Source organism: Pteropus alecto, unplaced genomic scaffold (assembly GCF_000325575.1).
Source record: "Pteropus alecto unplaced genomic scaffold, ASM32557v1 scaffold177, whole genome shotgun sequence".
NCBI lineage: Eukaryota > Metazoa > Chordata > Mammalia > Chiroptera > Pteropodidae > Pteropus > Pteropus alecto.
The window spans coordinates 3,239,564-3,261,505 of NW_006442207.1; the positions used below are offsets into that span (position 1 = coordinate 3,239,564).

Genomic DNA, 21,942 nt, shown 5'->3' on the forward strand with positions numbered 1-21,942 from the left:
AATTCGTTTAATCCATGACGTCCTTATTAATAAAATATAACTGAATGATATTATTATTTCCTCTGTTTTTGTGCCCTTAAAAGAGATATACAAGGAAAGAATTAATGTACTTGTCTCTAGAAAAAAAAGTTTGTTATTCAGAGCTATTAAAAGCTTACTTTTAGTTTATTATTTTTAGTTTTATTAATTTTAACTCAAACTTCGAGTTCATAATGCTAAATTCAAATCTATGTTTTATGCTGTCTGATTATGAAATGTGCAGATAAGTTATAACACCTATTAAAATCTCAAATTTCAGTTTAAAAATGCAGATTATAAAGCATGATGATATTTCAAAATACTTCTAACATATACTCGCCCCTAACAAATGTTTGTATACTGCAATAACTACCTAAAATTGAACATGCCATTGAAACAATGTTTTCAATACTTCTATAAGTACAAGCTATAAAAATGAACACATCCTTCTAGTGTATTATATTTCTCCTGATCAATATCCACTCACAGCCCCTCCCCGCCCCCAAATTCATATTCTTTATAGAATTATCACAGAAATAAGTTTGGAGGACTTATATGAAGAAACAATATTAATACTGAAGTCATTTGTAGTTGCATTTCTGTGTTTTTAAAAGCCCTTGAATTCTCAGGGGTGTTATTCAAAAGGCATAACATTAATAATAGCCTTCTTATATTAAAATTATACTACCAAAAAAAAAAAAAAAAGCTTCTGTGTTTCTGAGAAGCCAAAGCTTCAAATAGTTTTTTTAAAGTGATATGCCTGCTTGTATTAACACAATATATTTTAAAATGTCTAAAGATTATTTTCATTTTAAAATAGTCCTTATATTTATAAAAGCGAGTAGGACAATTCCTGTAACAAAATTACAGAAATACTAAAAAGAAAAATCCTTTAATTTTCATTTCTTGTGAAAGATAAATTGTCTTTCTGTTCATCACAAGGCTCCTCTAAGGTTTACAATAATTGGTGTCTTAAGGTTTTGGAGAAAGTAAAATGTCCACATTGGGAAAAAAAATACTGAGATCTTTTCCTTGGGGTAATATTAGAGTTACTCTGATAGTTCAAACTAAATAAAAAGAAGATCAGATAAAAACACATTTTGACTTCCATTCACACAAAGTCTATTATAATTGGATTACCATACAAACCACGATTAGTGTAGTTAAGTCTTTTAATAGACCAAAATAACAATTTTTTAATAACATAAAAATTATTATCTAATAATAGATCTCTGGTAGTTATTTAAACAATGTCAACTTTACTTTGGGCATCCACATATGAATGGTGTCTAATACACTTAGAATTTTGCATTTAAACGATTTAATAACATTAAATTTGAGGAAATTTCTCACAATATTAACATGTTATATTGTAATATGGCATGACCTTTCAACAGGACAGGTTTTCACAGATTTTGTATTTCAGTAGAGGTAGCAAAGTAAATGTAAACATTATTATTATATTCTTTACGATGACCACCTAAATGAGTTTTGGGAAGAAAGGCACTGTATTGGGGGGACATATCAAGGACACAGAGTAGATCTGGTCTAGTGACACTGGTCCCTAATCTAGTTTTCCCTTTCTATTTCTCCTTTGTTCTCTCCATGTGCAACACATATTTGGAAAGAGCTTGACTTTCGATCAAAAGATAAATTCACATTTTTATTTTAAATGAAAGTAATATCAGCTTCCTAGAGCTTCTAATAATGTGCAATAAACAACATTATGACAATGAGATGATATAATATTATCCAAAAGCAATTTGTCATTTTGAGAAATGTGAGTTTTATAGGTAAATGTGAGTTTTATAGGTAAATGTGAGTTTTATAGGTAAATGAACACTTCACATTAGTTTTCTCAAATACTGTTTCTAAACTTTAAGTTTTACATATAAACTTTGCTGGAGTCTAGGAATCTCCACCTGGGTCTTAGTCGTATAGCACAATCCTTTCTCTTTAGAGAAAAAAACAATTCATTTAGACTACTTACCACATTCAGAAGCCAGTTATGTCAGAGTTAGTTGTACACTGATCTTTTCACAATGCCACATTTTTACAGTTGCATTTTACAGACATTAGAAACCAAATAATCATTGCTAGTCATAATGAAGTGGCAACTTAGGATCCCTGATTGATCCTGACCCCTTTTCTAATTGGAAACATAAATATCACTTGCCCTATTCCATTACAGAAGGCCTTCATTCACACAGTCTACCAATTATTTTTCCCTTTGGAAATCTATAATTGCACTTTAACAGACTGTCTAACACATATACCCCTATTGGTTATCTCCACACAGAATTTTACTTCTTGCGAAATGTTTACATATTTATATTTAATAAGGTCCTTTTCAACTAAATCACCTTTTATCATAGGGTCATAACAAGTCAATTCTCATCGATGTTACACTGGCCATATATAGAAATCGGAGAGGCAGAGAAGATTAGAATGAATAATTTATCTGTGGGAAAAGATGTCAAGTTTGTAAATATATTATAGGCAGGCACTGAGCTTTGATGGATGTTTGAAAATAAAAGAATAATTAAAAGATCCCAGGTCATTCACTAATTCTATAACTTAGAATATTCTGGATTACTTCTATTTAAATATCTTTAAATAGAATCTTTTTCCATGTGGAAAAATGGTAAGTAATTATAATGTTGCTTTATATTGTTGTACAAGATTATATATACAAAAATATAGTAGGAGGTACAATAGCAAATAGAATACTAATCATACTAATAAGAGAATACCAGTGTTAATGCTAATATTATATAATACTAATAAAAACAGAAACTTTTTTATTATGTGAGGTACAGAACAATAAATCCACTATACACTTATGCTCCTCAGATTATTATATTTCTTTGTTCCTTTACATTAACTAATACATGCAAAGTTAAGAAACTATATTTATCTAATATTTTTATATCATCAATTATTTTTCTATGAGTATTACTATTTTTATCAATTTTAGGATTATAGGAAACATACACGATTAATTCTGATATAGAACTATATCAAATTGAGGTACACTACAAACATATTTGGATTAGGAGATAATCTTGAAATGGAAAAGATTTGATTACCAAAAAAAAATAATAATTCTAGGAGAGATAAAAACCAAAACAAGTCTTTGTCATTCAGAATTTTCTTTTAAATTGCAATAGAGGCAGTCATTAAAAATAAACTATGGTTTTATGGTATAACTAATTACCTAAATTAAAAAGATTGAAGATTATTTTTCAACAGAATTAATATTTAAATTCACTATAAATGCTAACATTATTTTTTTAAAGGCAGTTAACCAATGCCTCTACACGTCTGACTTAAAATGTCAACGGTAAAGTTTGTTCTGAAGCTTAAAAAATACCTGACTGATTTGTTCAATCTTTATAATGAAAATTGATTTGAAAATCTGTATTTGAAAGGAACGTATTAACTAAGTAATAGAGATCCATATGTTTGCTGGAATCTTTAACCCAAAGAGAAAATGCTATTACTGATACCTCTCTCCGACGAGAAGCCCAGCAAGTTTGTTTGATCTTCCACACCACAGCAGCCACCAATAATAAGGACAAAAAACAACTGAAAAATAAAACACAAATAAGTCTTGCTTAAAAGATTTAATATATGTAACAAAATAATAAAAGAATATGTAAGAGGATTTAAAAATATATAGAAGTAATTATTTTGGCTTGGTAAATGATTCAAGCAAAAAAGAATAAGTTAGTGTTTAAAATGCTCTGAAGTAAAATTAGTGTATACAAGTAGAAAAATTCATTTATATTCCCTGCTATATATTACAGACTGCCTGTAAGATTTCCTATCAGAAGCAATGTAAATGTATAATCTTACTGGTCCAATGAAGCAACAGAAATCTATTTAGAATTGTTATTGAGCTATAAAATATTATAACTTTATAAATGCAAATATCACACGTTCAGTCATTTTATCTTCATTAGCAACTATTTTAGATATAAGAATATTCCCGTGGTTCTCCACGGAAGCCGGTTTTGTCCTTCCTCCACGCCCAGCGTGAATGAGGCAATGTCTGGAGACAGTTTTGATGACCACGACCTGGATGGGGCTGCGACTTGAGTCTATGAGTGGAGTTGGGGATGCTCCTAAACATCCTGCAATGCACAGGGCTGCCCGCAACGACAAAGAATCACCCAGTCCGAAATATCAGTGGTGCTGAAGTTTAGAAATCCTGGTATATGCTAATGTTTAAAAGAAGAAATGATCCAGTTACAATGTCTATACATGCGGACTATACATATTAGGACAATACGCAATAAGCTATAACATAGGATGCTGTGTTAGCAGTAATTTGAGACTGACATCTCAAAATACCAGATTTATGTGAATCTGATTAATTAATCTCAACCCTGTATGAATGTTGATTTTCTCTTCCTTTGCTCTGTGGTCAGAGATTATGCTGTGAAAAGACCAGAAATGAGCCAAACTGGGCCCCTAGTCTTCATCCTTAGTTGATAATCCGTCTACTCATCAACCGATTCACTAATAAGCAGTACAAGTTTTGACACTTTCCACTCTTGTCAAGCCTTAATCCATGTTTTTCTCCTCGTTTCACTTGAAAATCTTAAAAGATACATCAATGATAATAACAATGACAATTCTAGTGTCTATCGACTGAGTGCTGAACACATTCCGGATACTGTGCTAGATACTTTGCATTGATGATTAAATTTACTTTTATAAAAATTATTTCAGATAGCACATATTAATCTTATTTTAGAAAAGAATCCAATGCTCAGAGTTCAAAGTAAATTGCTTATAGTCACACAACATCCTGCAATGCACAGGGCTGCCCGCAACGACAAAGAATCACCCAGTCCGAAATATCAGTGGTGCTGAAGTTTAGAAACCCTGGTGTATGCTAATGTTTAAAAGAAGAAATGATCCAGTTACAATGTCTATACATGCGGACTATACATATTAGGACAATACACAATAAGCTATAACATAGGATGCTGTGTTAGCAGTAATTTGAGACTGACAAATCTCAAAATACCAGATTTATGTGAATCTAATTAATTAATTAATTAATCTCAACCCTGTATGAATGTCGATTTTCTCTTCCTTTGCTCTGTGGTCAGAGATTATGCTGTGAAAAGACCAGAAATGAGCCAAACTGGGCCCCTAGTCTTCATCCTTAGTTGATAATCCGTCTACTCATCAACCGATTCACTAATAAGCAGTACAAGTTTTGACACTTTCCACTCTTGTCAAGCCTTAATCCATGTTTTTCTCCTCGTTTCACTTGAAAATCTTAAAAGATACATCAATGATAATAACAATGACAATTCTAGTGTCTATCGACTGAGTGCTGAACACATTCCGGATACTGTGCTAGATACTTTGCATTGATGATTAAATTTACTTTTATAAAAATTATTTCAGATAGCACATATTAATCTTATTTTAGAAAAGAATCCAATGCTCAGAGTTCAAAGTAAATTGCTTATAGTCACACAGAGAGCAAGTGGTAATGCCAAAATTCAAATCCAGCTACCTAAGCCTCAAACTCTTTCCTCCCCATCTGCTGGGAGCAGTGAGCTTACCTACTACCTCACAACAGGTACATTTCCAAATCCATTCCCTAATCCTTCCTCCAGTATCAAATGAAGTGGATTAAAAACATTTTAAAAAGGCTTGACCCTAACCTTTCCAATCACTGAGGTGACATTTTGTTTTTTACATAATTATCTCTTCCCCTAATATTTACTAACTTTCTATTTCATCTTAATTTAAAATCTTCAAAGTACTCAAGTCTCCTAAAAAATAAAAATGATAACCCCGTAGCTGCCTCTAGTTTACTGAGCATGTGGTCTGTGGAATGACATTCATGTCCATTTCCTCGTGATCTTGTCATTTAACTCCTTGTAATGTGGCCTCTGGCTTGCATACTAATAAACATGTTAACATTAATAATGATTAGTATTTATATAATATTCAACACTTTAAGGGATACTTTCCTCACCGTACACTGTGGGTCTTTTCTCAAGCCACTGACTTTCACTTCTCAATTGACATACCAACCATCCAGTCTTAGAAACTCCTTCTGAGTACTTTATTTTCTTGGTGTCCCTTTATCCTTCCTGACACATTACGGGGTCAATGAAGGTAGCATGCGTTCCTGATTCCCTCTTTTAAATGAGGACATTCCTGAAAACTCAGTTCACAATAACCATGCTGCTATCTTCTCAAAGAGAGAGCTCGGTTATTTTCGTGGCTTCAACTATGACCTCGTTTGGAATGATTTTCAAACCTGTTATTGGTAGACTTGCCAAAATGAGATCATCTTATCATTAAAGGGGATCTGAGAAATTATTCAGTTCAAACTCTCTCCCAGAAAAGAAATTCTCAGCAAAATTCTGACAGGGATCCAGCCCCTAATTAAATACCCGTAGCTGAGAAGCTGCCTTAAAAGTCAGCGCGCTCTAATTTTAGCTAGTTCAAACTATGAAAACATCCTTCTATTAAGCTGTTGTTAGTTCATCCATTAGACCTGCTTCTGTTTTGTGCATTACACTAAGTCAGTCAATTCCTTCCTCCACAGGCTAAAACTTCCTTTCTTGAAGAAGCCGACGTGATTCCCTTTACTTCAGTAATTCTCAACCAGGAGAGCTGTACCCTCCAGAGAACGTTTGGCAGTGTCTGGAGACATTTGTGGTTGTTACCACTTGGTGGACATCTAGCGGGAGGCAGGTAAATGTTCATGAATACACAGGCCAGACTTCACTCATCCCAAAGATTTTTCCAGACCAACATGCCAATAGTGCTGAGAAGCCCTGTTCTGGTCTGAATTATTGCCATACTGTGTACACTTCTCCTGTTATACCCAGGCTAACACCGTGATTGTTATACTGACAGACATTCAATTTATGATGGCGAAGACTTGCTGAATTTCTCCATGAGGAACTTACGTTCGTTCTGATCTAAATTTCATGACTTAAGTAAAGAGTGCCATTTTTATAATGATGCAGAAATCCAGTATAAAAATTTTCTTTTTTCATAATTTCAATTTCTTGAGAAGAGGAGATTATATGCTTTCGGAGTTTGCAGCAAATTCTCTCTATTTAATTCATGTTAGGTTAGAGCTCATGATGATATCAACAAATAAACTGGTAAAATAAATAAAATTTAAGAAAATATTTAATAATATTCTAATAACTTCCAAAAATATTAAAACTACGATAGAATATATCTCACTTTTAGGCATATAATAATTCGTCATTAAACTTTTTCTAAACCAAAGGAATCGTTCTTTAATTGATTTGAATATCTTATAATTTTCTGACACTGAATGCCTTATTTGGCATTATTAGCCTTATATCGAGGTAATACTCTTATAAATGTTCTGTTTTTAATAAATTATCTTGCAAATAAAAGTTAGAGTTCTTTTTAAAATAGTTACATAAAAACAAAAATCAGTTTAGGAATGACATTTGCTTCATTAAAAAGCAAACAAACATACAAACAAAAAATGCTTGGCAAATTTATCCAGCAAAGTTGAAAAGTTACGCTCATCCTTTGGTGACTGACAGAAAATCCCAGTCCCCAGTGACAATCCTGGAAGCCCGAAGAACGACAGAATTTGCATCAATCTGAATTCTTTGACAGAGCAGAACCCTGAATAGCACTCTGTTCCTTTGACTGCTTCTTTTCTGCCCAGTGGACTTTACTTGGGTAAGAAAAAAACATTATATTAAATAACAAATATTTATGGGTTTATCTGTTCCAGTTAGCTTTTCCCTACTACATTTCTTATGTCAAAGTTCTTAAGAGCAATGTCAAACAGTACCACCCCGTAATCTGGTATGTGGTAAGTTTCACTGCTTTATTTCAGATCTTTTTGTATTATATTATATAATAGTTTTAATTGCTCCTTAGGAGAGATATTGGGAACAGGGGGACAATTGGGCTTTCTTTACAAAAAAATTATTCTGTCTAATAGTGTCAGAAGACCTGAAAGGTTCATTACAGTTCAGTAAAATCCCGCAGAAGAGATTGGACGAAAGAAAAGAAACATAAAATAGCAACTACATGAGCTACAGGGATAAAAAAGGGAAGCACAGGAACTTAGGGAGAGATATTTCAATAATTTGATAGTAACCTTATCGAGGTAATACTCTTATAAATGTTCTGTTTTTAATAAATTATCTTGCAAATAAAAGTTAGAGTTCTTTTTAAAATATTTACATAAAAACAAAAATCAGTTTAGGAATGACATTTGCTTCATTAAAAAGCAAACAAACATACAAACAAAAAATGCTTGGCAAATTTATCCAGCAAAGTTGAAAAGTTACGCTCATCCTTTGGTGACTGACAGAAAATCCCAGTCCCCAGTGACAATCCTGGAAGCCCGAAGAACGACAGAATTTGCATCAATCTGAATTCTTTGACAGAGCAGAACCCTGAATAGCACTCTGTTCCTTTGACTGCTTCTTTTCTGCCCAGTGGACTTTACTTGGGTAAGAAAAAAACATTATATTAAATAACAAATATTTATGGGTTTATCTGTTCCAGTTAGCTTTTCCCTACTACATTTCTTATGTCAAAGTTCTTAAGAGCAATGTCAAACAGTACCACCCCGTAATCTGGTATGTGGTAAGTTTCACTGCTTTATTTCAGATCTTTTTCTATTATATTATATAATAGTTTTTATTGCTCCTTAGGAGAGATATTGGGAACAGGGGGACAATTGGGCTTTCTTTACAAAAAAAATTATTCTGTCTAATAGTGTCAGAAGACCTGAAAGGTTCATTACAGTTCAGTAAAATCCCGCAGAAGAGATTGGACGAAAGAAAAGAAACATAAAATAGCAACTACATGAGCTACAGGGATAAAAAAGGGAAGCACAGGAACTTAGGGAGAGATATTTCAATAATGTGATAGTAACCTTCATAAAATGGTCATTATGGGAAGGATTCTTAATGTGAAAAAACATGGAACTCATTAGGTATTCTCATTTAGGGAAAATTAAAGAGAATTCAATAAAAATAGCAAAGTGTGCTATACAGTTGTATTTAAAGCAGGCTTCTAGTGACAAAGAAATATTCTCTGGTGGTTGCATAGTTGGCCAAGTGCAAAAAGAGATAATATTGTCACTATCTCACAGCAATTTGAGGTTAATTGATCATAAAAATCAGTTCTTACACACATATTTTAAGAGATGGCTTGGGCATATTAATCTTTCATTTCACCTAAAAATGTTACAAACTAGGTAATTGTGTTGAAATACAGAAACGTATTATTTTAAGAAGTAATTTACCTCCTAATCATTGCTATTGCAGAAAATATCTTTCAAAGGTTTTAAAAACACCTTTTAATACTTGAAAAGAAATTTTTTAACCAAGTAAAATGTTAAGAAAATAAATCAATAACTTAGAACGCAATAAAAACTGTATATTGGCGGGGCGGGGGGGGGGGGCGCGGAATTTGCTTGTTTCAGTTATCAGATTGACAAAGGTAAAAACTGACAAAGCCTAGTGGTTGAAAGTGAGGAGGTAACGTGTTCACAACACATATTGGTACAAAATGTTTTGAGGGTTATTAAGCAAGAGTTAACTATACTTTAGGACGTACTACAAGTTAAGATGATTTCAAACGTTGAGTACCTAACATGAAATGATACAAACAACATTGGGACTAAATGGACTGTATACTCCCTGCTATGAACTGAATCATGTTGGCCCAATTTGTATACTGAAGCCCTAAACCCAAGGTGACTATATTTGAAGATGGGGAATTCAGGAGGTAAGTAAGGTTAAAATAGGTCACAAGGGTGGCCCCCTGATCCAACAGCGTTAATGTTAATATAAAGAAGACACAGACATCAGAGAGCCAGAAAGCTTGTTCTCTCTCTCCCTCTCCTGGAACACACACTCAGGAAAGGCCATGTGATCCACTGCGAAAAAGTTGCTGGCCGCCCGCAAGCCAAGAAGGGAGCCTATATTTAAAGGTATCTTGATCTTAGACTGACTTACGAGTCTCAGAATTGTGAGGTAATAAATTTCTATTGTTTAATCCACCAGTCTTCAGTATTTCGTCAGCAGCATGAGCAGACAGACAGATTTTGGTACCAAGAAGTGGGGGCTGTTGTAACAAATAGCTAAAAATGTGGAAGCAGCTTTGGAGCTGGGTAAAGGGTAAAGGCTGGATGAATTCTGAGATGCGTGGTAGAAAAAGCCTAGATTGATGTGAAGAGACTGAGAGAAACATGGACTTAAAAAGGAGATTCTGGTAAGAGCTCAGAAAGAAACAAGGAGAGCTGGAGAGAAAGCCTCTATCTTCTCAGAGAATATATAAATAATCATGAACAGAATGTTGATACCCATATAAAAGTTAAAGGTCACTCTGATGAGCTCTCAGATGGAAATGAGGACCAGGATATTGGCAAAGAACGTGGCTGAATTGCGTTCTAGTGTTTTGTGGAAGGTAGAACTTGCAAGCCATAAAATTGGATATTTGGCATAAGAGATTTATAAGGAGGGCATTAAATGGTGGCTTTGGCCCCCCTAAAGCTTATAGTAAAGTGCAAGAGGAGAAAGATGGATTGAAGAAGGAATTGTTAAGTAAAGAGGAACCAGAACTTGGATTTTTGGAAAATTCTGTCTATCTATATTGACTGAACTGAGAAAGCTTGTTCTGAAGAGAACACTAAGGGTATGGCTGAACAACCATCTGATAATCGAGGGTATGACTCATTGATTTAATCCACTATTTTAGCAGAAGAAGGAATAGAGATGGGATTATACCAGCACCAATACTTGCCAGTTTGAACTAAAGTGAACAGAGAAAGCAGGAGAGAATGAAGAAATTCTATGGTACTTCTTGATTCAACAGGATGGGGCCATAGAGGTATTCAGTTGGGAATAGGCTTTGTCCTTCTAGAAAAGGGAAGAATCATCCCAAAAGCCATTCAGAGATCATTAGGGCTCCTACTCCCACCACAGGCATGAGGGGCAAGGCTGGTTTCTCCTTGGTTTCAAAGGATGGGGCTTCTTTGGTTGAGGGGATAAGGATGCTGCTGCCCAGTGCTTTGGGGGCAAGGCTGTCATCCAGTGCTTCAGGGTCAAGTCCATCTCACCAAACTGAAGGAATAGGGCTGCTCCATAGAGCTGTTAGTGATGCTGGCACCTCGGTGGGCCTGGAGGTAGAGCATTAATCCAAAGAGGATTATTCTCCAGTCTTAAGAGCTGATGGAATTTGCCTTGGGTTGGGGACTTGCTTAAGACCCATCGACCTTTTTTTCATCCTTCAAATTTCTCCCTTTTGAAATGGGAACATCTATCCATGCCTGTCCCACCATTGTATTTTGGAAGCACATAACTTGTCTGGTTTTACAGGTTCACTGCTGGATAGGGATTTTGCATCAGGATGAAACATATCTTGAGTTTCACCCGCTTCTGATTCAGATGATATGTAGATGAGACTTTGGACTCCAAATCTTAAGAGATGACACTGGAATGAGTTAAGCCATTTGGGATTGTTAGGATGGAATAAATGTATTTTACATGCAATAAGAACATTATTATGGAGAGCCAAAGGCAGAATGTTAAAAAGCGTGTTCCTCCAAAATTCATATGTTGAAGCCAGAGTTCGTATATGATTGTATTTAGAGATAGGGACTTTAGGATGTCATTAAAATTAAATAAAGTCATAAGGGGGAGCCCTGAGCCAATACAATTAGTGTCCTCATAAAAAGAGACGCCAGAGAGCTTATGCACTCTCTCCATGCACCTGCACCAAGGAAAAGTCAAGTGAACACATAGTCTTCTGCAAGACAGAAGCAGAGTTTTCACCACAAACCAGACTTTCCAGCCTCCAGCACTGTGAGATTCAAAAAATCCTGTTGTTAAAGCCACTCAGTCTGTGGTATTTTGCTATGGCAGCCCAAGTGGGCTAAGACACTCCCAAAGTCCGAAGGAAGAAGGACTTCCAGGTTTGGTGTGACCAGAGTCCCAGCCACATTTGCCTCTGATTCTCTGAACTACATACACTGCTGTGCATCAACCTTAGTCTCAGGCTTGTTTCCCTCAGGAATAAAAATGAATGCAGCAGTTCCAGGACCTATATCGTACACCATTATACATGCCCACTCTGCACCCATCATTTATCTGAGGTACTTAGTCAAAATCACAGGCACAGAAAGCAGAATGGTGGTGGTCAGGGTCTGGAGGAAGCGAGACGGGGACTTATTGTTTAATAAGTATAGAGTTTCTGTTTTGCAAGATGAAAACAGTTCTGGAGATGGACAGTGCTGATTTTATGCAGTAATATGACTGTAGTTAATATCACTGAACTGTTCACTTAAAAATGGTTAAAATGGCATATTCTATGCTATGTGTATTTTACCACAGTAAAAAATTCAAGGTAAAAACAGCAATTCATAATAAAAACTTAATAAATCTAACTTGTTTGTGTCTAAAAACAAAATATTAAGGCAAGGTTGACAAATACATGAAGAATGAAGTGACACATTAATAAATCTCAATAACAGATACATGGAATGTGAAAATTAAAAAGGAACATATAGGAAAAAAATAACAAGTTTCATCTAACAGGCATCTATAAAATCCTGAATCCAATGATCACACACACAAAAAAACCATTCTTACCTAGTAGGTGGATTATTTACAAATATTGATCATATATTTGACAACAGAAAATAATATAAAAAATATCAAAGCGTCATAAAGGTCTTTCACTGACTGAAAAGAAATCAATAAAAAGGACGCATTGAAAAAAATCCCACATATTCAGAAATTCAAAAATAAACTCAAAATAATTCATTTGAAAATCGCAATAGAAATTAAAGTATTTTAAAACTGCAGGGCAATAAAAATGCTGTATAATAAGGTCCATGGAGTACAGCTGAGGCAGAACACTAAAAATCAGGTAGCCCTAAATGCATGTATTGGAGACATACAACTAGAAATTAATGAGCTTGATTACACTTTCAAATCAAAAAGCTGGAATAATAATAAACAGAGTTAGCCCAAAAAAGTAGAAGGAATAAAAGCAGAAATAACGAATCAGAAAACAATAAAACAATGGCGAGGGGCCATGAATACTGGTTTTTGAAAGGACTCCCAATACTCTCAAAGCTCTTGCACGGCTTATCAAGAAAAAACAGAGTGGAGGAATAGGCAAAATTCACAATGAAAATGGAGGCATAATCCTTATATAAATTCTAGAATATTAATATTGGAAAATATGTCAATAAATTTGAAAACTAAGATACAGTGGAAAATTATCAACTCTAAATTCTATCAAGAAAAACAGAAAATGTGGGGAAACAGAAATATTAAGATTTATTCAGAAACTGAAAAAGCCACCCACAAAGAATCGAATCATACAAAAACAAATTTAAAAACGATACCAAATTCATATGGTTTTATAGGTCAGATCGACCAAACCTTTAAGCAACAGACAAACCTATTGTGCCATTAAAATGTGCCTCTCTGATCTCTGACTACAGAGAGCATAATTTATCAATGGCTCCAGCTACTGCACTCTGAAAGCCATCACCGTGTTCATCCTGAGGCCACACTTCCCAAGTGCCGTGCTCAGTCAATGACACAAATGTCAGCTCGACATTGTGGTCTGAAGGATCTGTCGCCTTCTCCCTGACCTTTCCCTCACAGCAGTTTCTCCTTACACATTTATTAAATGTCTAGTCCCTTCTTGGTGTCTGCCTCTCTGAGGGCTTGTGGCCTGGTTAATCAGGAGATAAAATGGGGATTTGGAACTGGCTCACTCATTACTGGGCAGGCTAAAAGAACACCACCACCTTGGTAGGTGGGACAAAGACAGTCCCTGAAAGAAGGCTTCCATTTCTAAAGATTTCGCCAGTGGTGACATGGAGAAAATGCCTTCATTAGGGAGTTGGCTGATTACTGCTCTGTTCTATTAATTCCCATAGAGGGATAATGAGAGATTGAAAGCCATTAGCAAACATTACTGGCTACACATCAGGCTAGAGGGTCTTTTTTACAGCTTTAAATGAGTCCCTTATCTCTGACAGCAGAAGAGCCGCTATGGATCAGCAGCAGGCTGATGATATGATTTAGATTTGCAGAGCTCCAGAGATGACAGAACGCGCAACCAAAGAAGCTGTCTTATGCAAAGACAAGGTCCACGGTTGGAAAAACTGGAGCCCTTGAAATATAGAATGGGAGTATCTAGAATGGAATATTTAGATGGATGCTGAGGATGTTACTCTACAACTCCCTTCTCTAGTAATAGAGACGACAGATGCTCCCCTGACAAGCCGCCACCACCTCCTCTCTTGGTTGCCAGACTGATCACTAGCGTTTAACGACAGCATAATACATATTGGCTTGATAAGAAAGGGAAAAATTACAAACTTGAAAACTGCAAGAATTAGCTAGCATGTGCTGGCAAGAGCTGGAGTGTATGACAGGAATTGAGTTGTGGTGGTTTTTGATCAAGGGGGATGGAATATAGACTGATAAGCAAGAGTTCATGAATTTTTGATGCATATTCTCAGGATCACAAGAGATGTAATACCCTAATGAGCACTCCAGGGGGTGGAATAAACCTGTTCCCGGAGTGACTCCTATAGCCTGGAGAAAGAAATGGCCAATGCAAAGTGAAATGGAAATGCCACAGTTGCCCTAGCAGATGAAAGAGAAAAAAATAAAGAAGCTGATAGAAGGGAAAGTGCTGGAATGGATGTATCATGTTAGGCCCAAAGAACTGCCAGAAGATTATGTCCCATGGGACGTATCGTTCACGGAGCCATTAGGAATATGCTGATGAGAGGGGTACCAGCTTCCCTAAGAAGTTCAGTGGTGGCTTTCTTCTGCAGACCAGGGCTGACAACAGGAGAGGCAGTCGCAGGGCTAGGTGTGAAGTGATGGAATCTCAGAGTAAGAGGCCAGGTGTCAGAGCTTAAACTGACAGAATGCAGGGTCCCCAACGGCCATAACAATCAGCAAGACTGGAGAAGCAGCCGAGGGGTTGGCCCACAAACAGCTGTGGAGATGATTAAATGCGCAAGGTATTCTGAAGGGCAAAGTAGGTGGGCAGCAAACAGTGGTGCTACTTAATATTTAGTTTTATTTTAGGTAAGAACGAAGGGACAGGAGGTTGCCCCAACAGACAATCGTGACGCTCTACTCAGTTCCCAGATGAGCTAATTGACAAATCTAGAACCCACTGACTGAACAGGTGGCTGGGTCCATAGAAGAAGGGACATCTTGAAACATCTTGAAGAGTGTATAAAAATGATTTCGAAAGGGACTTTTGTATGAGTCCTACACAAAGCAACCTGTGTACATTTAGGTATATACATCGGTATATATACAGTGCAAGAGGAATAAATAGATATTTTGATTATCATTAGACATGGGGTTAGAGATGCCACAGATACTCAAGGACTAAAATGTCATCATGGCCCCTTGTGTCTTCAGGGGCCAGATAACAAATTCTGGCAAAATTCTGACTCTCAGTGGGCCAACTGTGTCTATGGACCCACCTAGTGATAATTTACCTAGTTCTCAAGTGTATAATTAGAGTTTATGTTCGAGTTAATTAGATTAACCTCTACCTTGTGTCCCTGGCCTTGTGGTAAGACCTATCATAGTGGGAAAGACCAAGCAACCTCTGTCACTACCCTCCATCTGGTCAAGATGGAAAATCAAAAACATTATGTCATCCCAGTGGGATAGTAAAAATCAATCAGTACCGCCATTAAAAATCTAAAAGGTGCAGGGGTAATGATCCCTACTATATCTCCTTTTAATTTACCAGCCTTATCTTCTTTTAAAATAAGCAATTCGGACTTTTCAAATTTGCACAGACTTATTTTTCTATTTTACATACCAAAAAGAGGTGTTTATTTTAAAAATAATTTCGTTTTCTAATCATTTACTACATTATGTCACAGATTCTAACAACAAAATTATTTAATTCCATATATGAAAGAACTGAGGTTTAGAGACACTACTTAGGATGGCACAGAAAGCTCAGATCAGAACAGGGCTATGTCTGTAAATGATCCCCCTAATACCGGTGCGATTATGTTCACCACCAGAACTATGCCTAATGTGTAGCGCTAAAATAACTTACAAAAGTTTGTGAACTGGCCTCCATAGAATCATGGCTAAACCCAAAAGTGGACACATTTACCATTACTACTTCCTAACTTGGTTAGAAACAGCAATAGCAGTAACAGCGTCCTGACTGAAGGATGTCCATGAATGCTGACCTGTTTGAAATCCTTTTAAAATTTGGCAGTGGCCTTATTAAAAAAAACTATATAAACTTCAAAATATTCTGCCCATATTTTTTCTTAACAATGAGACAATTCTATAACTAATTTACATTTTGCTAGTGAAAGAAATTTAAATGACAAAAAAACCCCATCAAATATATTTTATCTCACATAATGATTAGAATATTTTATTTCACTTTGTCCATGATGACAACATAATAAATAGGACCATTTCTAAAACACGGTACACATTAACACGATCTTTCTTTTATTTAATAAAAGAACTATTAAGCTTAAATATTCATGAAAATTCAAAAGCTTAAAATATAACCTTAAACATTTAAATAATTTACATAAATATTCAGCATTCTAAATTTTTACACAGGGCTAAACTTTTCAGCATATTTCCATTCACACTACTCTGCAACCAAAAAGTTTATTTTTTCATTACTTATGCAAAAATAAAGTTTATTACTTATACATTAAGTAATGCTCATTCAATTGTGACTTCTAATATTTTCCAAAGACATTTATATTCTTAAGTGCAAAGTCATAAAACATTAAATATATTTAAGGTGTTTCTTAAAATTTCATTTTTAAGGGACAAATTCAGAGTATGAATAAACTTTGCACACATTAGTGATAAATATGTTTATAGCATTAACTTTTGGAAATTACAGCTTTTTAAGGGACACAGACAAACATGATCGCTTTCAGAGAAATGTGACCAACATGGCAAAGGTTTTGACAACAGACAGGGATAAATGAACAGGAAATGTGTAAATTTGAGAAAATAGATTAGAAAACTGAAGGGCTATAAATGGAAAGGAGGGATTAGACTTGCTTCATACGGGCCCATGTGGATGAATTAGGGCAGATATCACAGGGGGACAGATTTCATCTCAGTTATGAAGAACAATTAGTTATCTGCAGACAGAAAACGCGATCTCAGGAGACGGTGCGTTTCCTGTCATCAAAGGCATCCAGGCATAAGCTAGATCAGGGGCTGGGCGCATTCAGCCCACCAGCTGTTTTTATAGGAAAGCTTTACTGGAACCCAGCCACTCCCATTTGTTTCCATATTCCTGTGGTGCTTTAGCACTGCAGCAGCAAAGCTGCACAAATGCAAGAGACCAGACAGCCCACAGATCTTGAAATATTTACTATCTGGCCCTTTACAGAAAATGTTTGCTGATCCCTTTGGAAAAGGCATTAGGAATTCAACTATTGTATGGATGTTTAGATAAGATAACCAATAATGATTACTTGGGTGTTTAGGATGGTGCTTGGCATATCATCTGTGCCAAGCATTGGGCTGTGCACAAGCCAGCACAACCAATTTTGTGAGTGGAGGTCACAATTCATGCTGCACTCTGTAAAGTCGTGTGCCGTGATGTGGAGCTCTGTCTGCCAGAAGGAGGAGACACATTTGTCTAATGTGCACAAAGGCACCCAATGGACTCGTATAAGCTGTACACGTCATCATCATGTTAGCAAAAATAACATCCCTTCCAGTCCAGGTGATCTAAGATTCCCTAACACTGAAACTCGGCTTCTTCTCCTAACCCAGTGTTTCTTTATTTATATCACATGAAAATGAAAATAAATATTCCCTGAAAAGAGCTTTATGTTTTGAGAAATGCTACAAACTCTTCCCTCCTTTAAAAAGATTCATTGCAAATTAGTATATTGAAAACTGACCAAAAAAAAAAAACAAAAGAAAAGAAAAAAAACCTCTAAGAAGTACCGTCAGTTAAAAACAAACTAAAAGGGCACTATTTAACTTTAGTATGTGCATTTTCCAAAGTTGTTTAATTGCAAAACCCTTTTTTATGAAACTATTGTTAATATCTCAACTAAAGTTCAAAGGAACGATGCTCCATTCAAAGTTGTAGTTCATACTCCCAGATTATAGACTCACTGAGAACAGAAAATATACTTTTTCTCATCCTCCACAGATTATAGCACATTGCTAAGCACATACGATACTTATCTAAGAAATTATTCAATTGATTTAATTTTAGGATGTGTACCTAAACAATATGGTGAATGTATTGTTAATTTCATTTATTAAAGCAGGCTTTAATTACTTATGTAACAGGTGAGCACAAATTTATTGCCTTCTTTCCACTGAGTCTATTAGCTATTAAATGCCACAACAGCAAAAATAATCGTGAGAAAGTATATTTCAAGCATGTTTCCTCTGCTCTCAGGAATATATTTAAGCATACAGAACAATTCAAGAATACACTATATGATATTTTAAGGTTAAAGAATTGATAAATTACCTAATAGATTGACAGAACATATATTAGAATATACGTTTAACAAATTCAAAGTCAGTAAAAGCAAATTACCTGAAGAAGGTGACAAAAAACTGCACAAGATCCATGATTGTATTGTGTTGTGAGAATGCAATCTGAAAAATCAAAATAAAAAAAAATTTTAAATTTACTGACTCTCTCTGTGCTTCTCCAATAATGATGTTTCATGGCATTTGTAAGTACAATATTCTTAAATCATCAAAACATTTCGATTGCCACATTATAAATCATGAATGCTGGAATCAAAATTTTATCTAGAACATGTAATATATTCAACTACTGATGATGACCTTTGCATAGGCAATAAAATTAAATGGTTTAAGAAAAGTAATACAAAATTACTTCAAGAATGCATGCTAAGGGTTTCACATGAAATCCTATGACATATTAAATGTGCCTAACTAAACCATGCAAATTTTTTTCTTCTTCTAATAGTGATCATATGTTCTATTATTATAATGGATAATTGTTTATAACCTCCAAAATAAATTCCAACTCCATTTTTCCTATATATTCTTGTTTTTTTCCTATATATTCTTGTTTAAGGAAGCTGCATGCATGCATGCAACTATTTTGTTATAAACGAATTAAGGAATAAAATGTGTCATTTCATTTTATAATTTCATGTTATTGAGAAATGAATTTTAAAAGGTGAAACTAGCCAATAAGCTAAAGTTGTTCTCCATCTCTGTTAACATTATAGAGATTACACTGTAACATGGCTCTTGAGGAAGTATCAGATAGTGTATTAGTCAACAGTGCAGCATTGAATAAAGAATATCTATTTTCAAATCCAGGTTTTTACTTACTAGGTGTAATTATTTTGGAAAACTATTTAATCTATTTTTGTATCAGTTGTCCCATATGTGAATGGTAATAATAAAAACACCTACCTCAGGTACTTTTAGATTATTTGAATTAATATAAATAAAGTTCTTACCATAATGTCTGGTATATAGTAGGAACAACATAATAAATATTATCATACTTTTGCATCATTTATAAAGGAGATGGTCAACGTAAGTGAATTTTCCCAGGTAGCTGAAGTGAAACAATTAAGGTATTGAAAAATCTTTTTCCTTGAATAATCTTTTATGAAAATCTTTCAGAAACACGTAATAGAATTTCCACTTCCAGGGAAAATACACTAACAGGAATAAGATTACTCTCTTCCTTAAACAAACAGAAAACTATATAAAATATATTTTTAAAAAAACATTTTCAGAACTGGGACAAAAGGCAGAAGAGGATATAATCCATGAGCAAAAGAAAACAAAGGAAATAAGCATTACAACCGTCCCAGCTTTCAGTGTAAAGTAATAATACTAAGGAACTTAAATTGCATTCTAAAAAAAGAAATATCAGTATTTCTTATATACAATAAAGACCTATAGTCATTTGAGAAAATGGTTCAAATGTTGGCATATACATCAGAGCTTAAGAAGAGTAACATTCAAAAAGCTTCTAAGCATCTGAAGAACACAGCACTCATGGAGAAATTGAGGAACAATCATTGATTTGGGAGATTGGTTATAGTTGAAAATATCTTAAAAGATTTCAGGAAAAAACATCTTTTAAAATGGAAAAAATACAAGTCAATTTTCTCCCTAGGCAACTGTCCATGTTAGAAACAAAGCTTATCAAACAATATTGTCAACAGTACCTAAATCCATGAAGAGAGAATTCTGGATATAGCAACTAGAAACTAAGTGGATAAACTTCAAATGGAAATTAGTTTGAAATCATAATAATAATAATAAAAAGTTTAAATAAATTGGAATAGGAAATAACCTTATACAAGGTTGCAAAATATCTAAATGAAAAAGGGAATAGAGGATCTGCAATAGAAGCTTGAATAAATTAGCAAATATATGGAAAAGAGGAAAGAGGAAATAAATAAAATATATAATACATTTAAAAATAAAGAAATAAGATAATATAAGCAATTGCACTGAATATAAACAGACTGAATCCTCATTGAAAGACGGATTTCCACAGTTTATTAAAAAGCATAATCCAGCTTTATGTTTTTTACAAAAAAGGATTGTGAAAAAATATAATAGGCACGTAAAAGCAACAGAAAAGGCATAAAAGATAATACTAATAGCAAAGTAAAATCCAATGTCAAAACCTGGTCAAATAAAATGCATAAGGCGAAGAATATATAACAACAATAAACCTGTATGCAATATAACCACAGGCCAAGTAAATAAAAATACAATGTCAGGACAAATGAGAATTTGATAATTATGGAATAAAATTTTAATACGTGTATCTCCTTCAGAACTTATCTAATCAAGCAGACAAAAAATTAATTTATTCAATCATTTAAGTTGTAAAAAAATTTCAAAGAAATACTAGTTGAGCAAGTTCTGTTCTAAGTGCTGGTGACACTCTTATAAACAAGACAATGTCCCTGGTCTCTTGGAGTCTGCATTCCAATAGCAGGAGATAGTATTATAAGTGGATATATATCATAATTTTTGACAGTGGTAAGTGTTTTGGGGGGAAAAACAGAGGAATGTGATGAAGAGAAAGAATGTGTGGCTAATTTAGATCAGGTAGTTAGGGATGGCCTCGCTGAAGTCATGATATATGAGCTAATATCCAAATAATAAGAAGGGTAAAACCAGATAAAGATCTGTTAGTAGAAGTTTCCAGGCTTTGAGAACAGTATGCTTGGGCTAGACATGTTTAATAAACTAAAAAGAAGTCACAAGAGCTGGAGTATCGTGAGCTAAAGACAGTAGTTGAAGTTCCGAGTGACTAACAGGTTAATTTACCTAGGTCCTTGTCCATGATAAAGAGTTCCGAACATATTATAAACGTAATGGAAACCCATGGAAGAGTTTGAACCATGGAATGACATGATCTGACTCTTAAGAAAAATATTCTGACTGTCGGAGTGGGGGCAGAGATGAGAAGAGGGGAAAGCAGGGAGCTAAGAGAGAAGCATAGTGAATTTTTCTGGTTATGAGGTGATAGCTTTCACAAGCGTCACAGCCATGGAGACAAAATTAAGTAGATGGGCACACAACTTAGAGAGGTGAGAGGTGAGAAGACTTGGTGAAGAACTGAATATGACTCATTGAAAACTTCTAAGAGGAATTTCAAGGCTACCCCATTATTAGAGCTAAAAGAAAGTGGTCATGAAGAAAGAAAGAAAGAGAGAGAGAGAGAGAGGAAGGAGGGAAGGAGGGAGGGAGGGAAGGAGGGAGGGAGAGAGGGAGGGAAGGACGAGGGGAGAGAATCGGAGGAGAGATTAATTTGGGCTTCTATTTTTATGAGCACTGCATAATATGTCAGGCAGCGTACCAAGGGCTTCCC

General features: G+C 34.8%; 1 protein-coding gene across 1 annotated transcript in view; it reads right to left on the reverse strand.

The window, feature by feature from the left end:
• Window positions 1-21,942, reverse strand: part of ATRNL1 (attractin like 1) — a 548,298-nt gene that overhangs the window by 300,617 nt on the left and 225,739 nt on the right. Inside the window, exons 25-26 of the mRNA XM_006920939.3 lie at window positions 18,649-18,710; window positions 3,528-3,606 (exon numbers count right to left, since the gene is read on the reverse strand). Of these exons, the coding sequence (XP_006921001.2) occupies window positions 3,528-3,606; window positions 18,649-18,710 (141 nt within the window). The remainder of the gene's footprint in view (window positions 1-3,527; window positions 3,607-18,648; window positions 18,711-21,942) is intronic.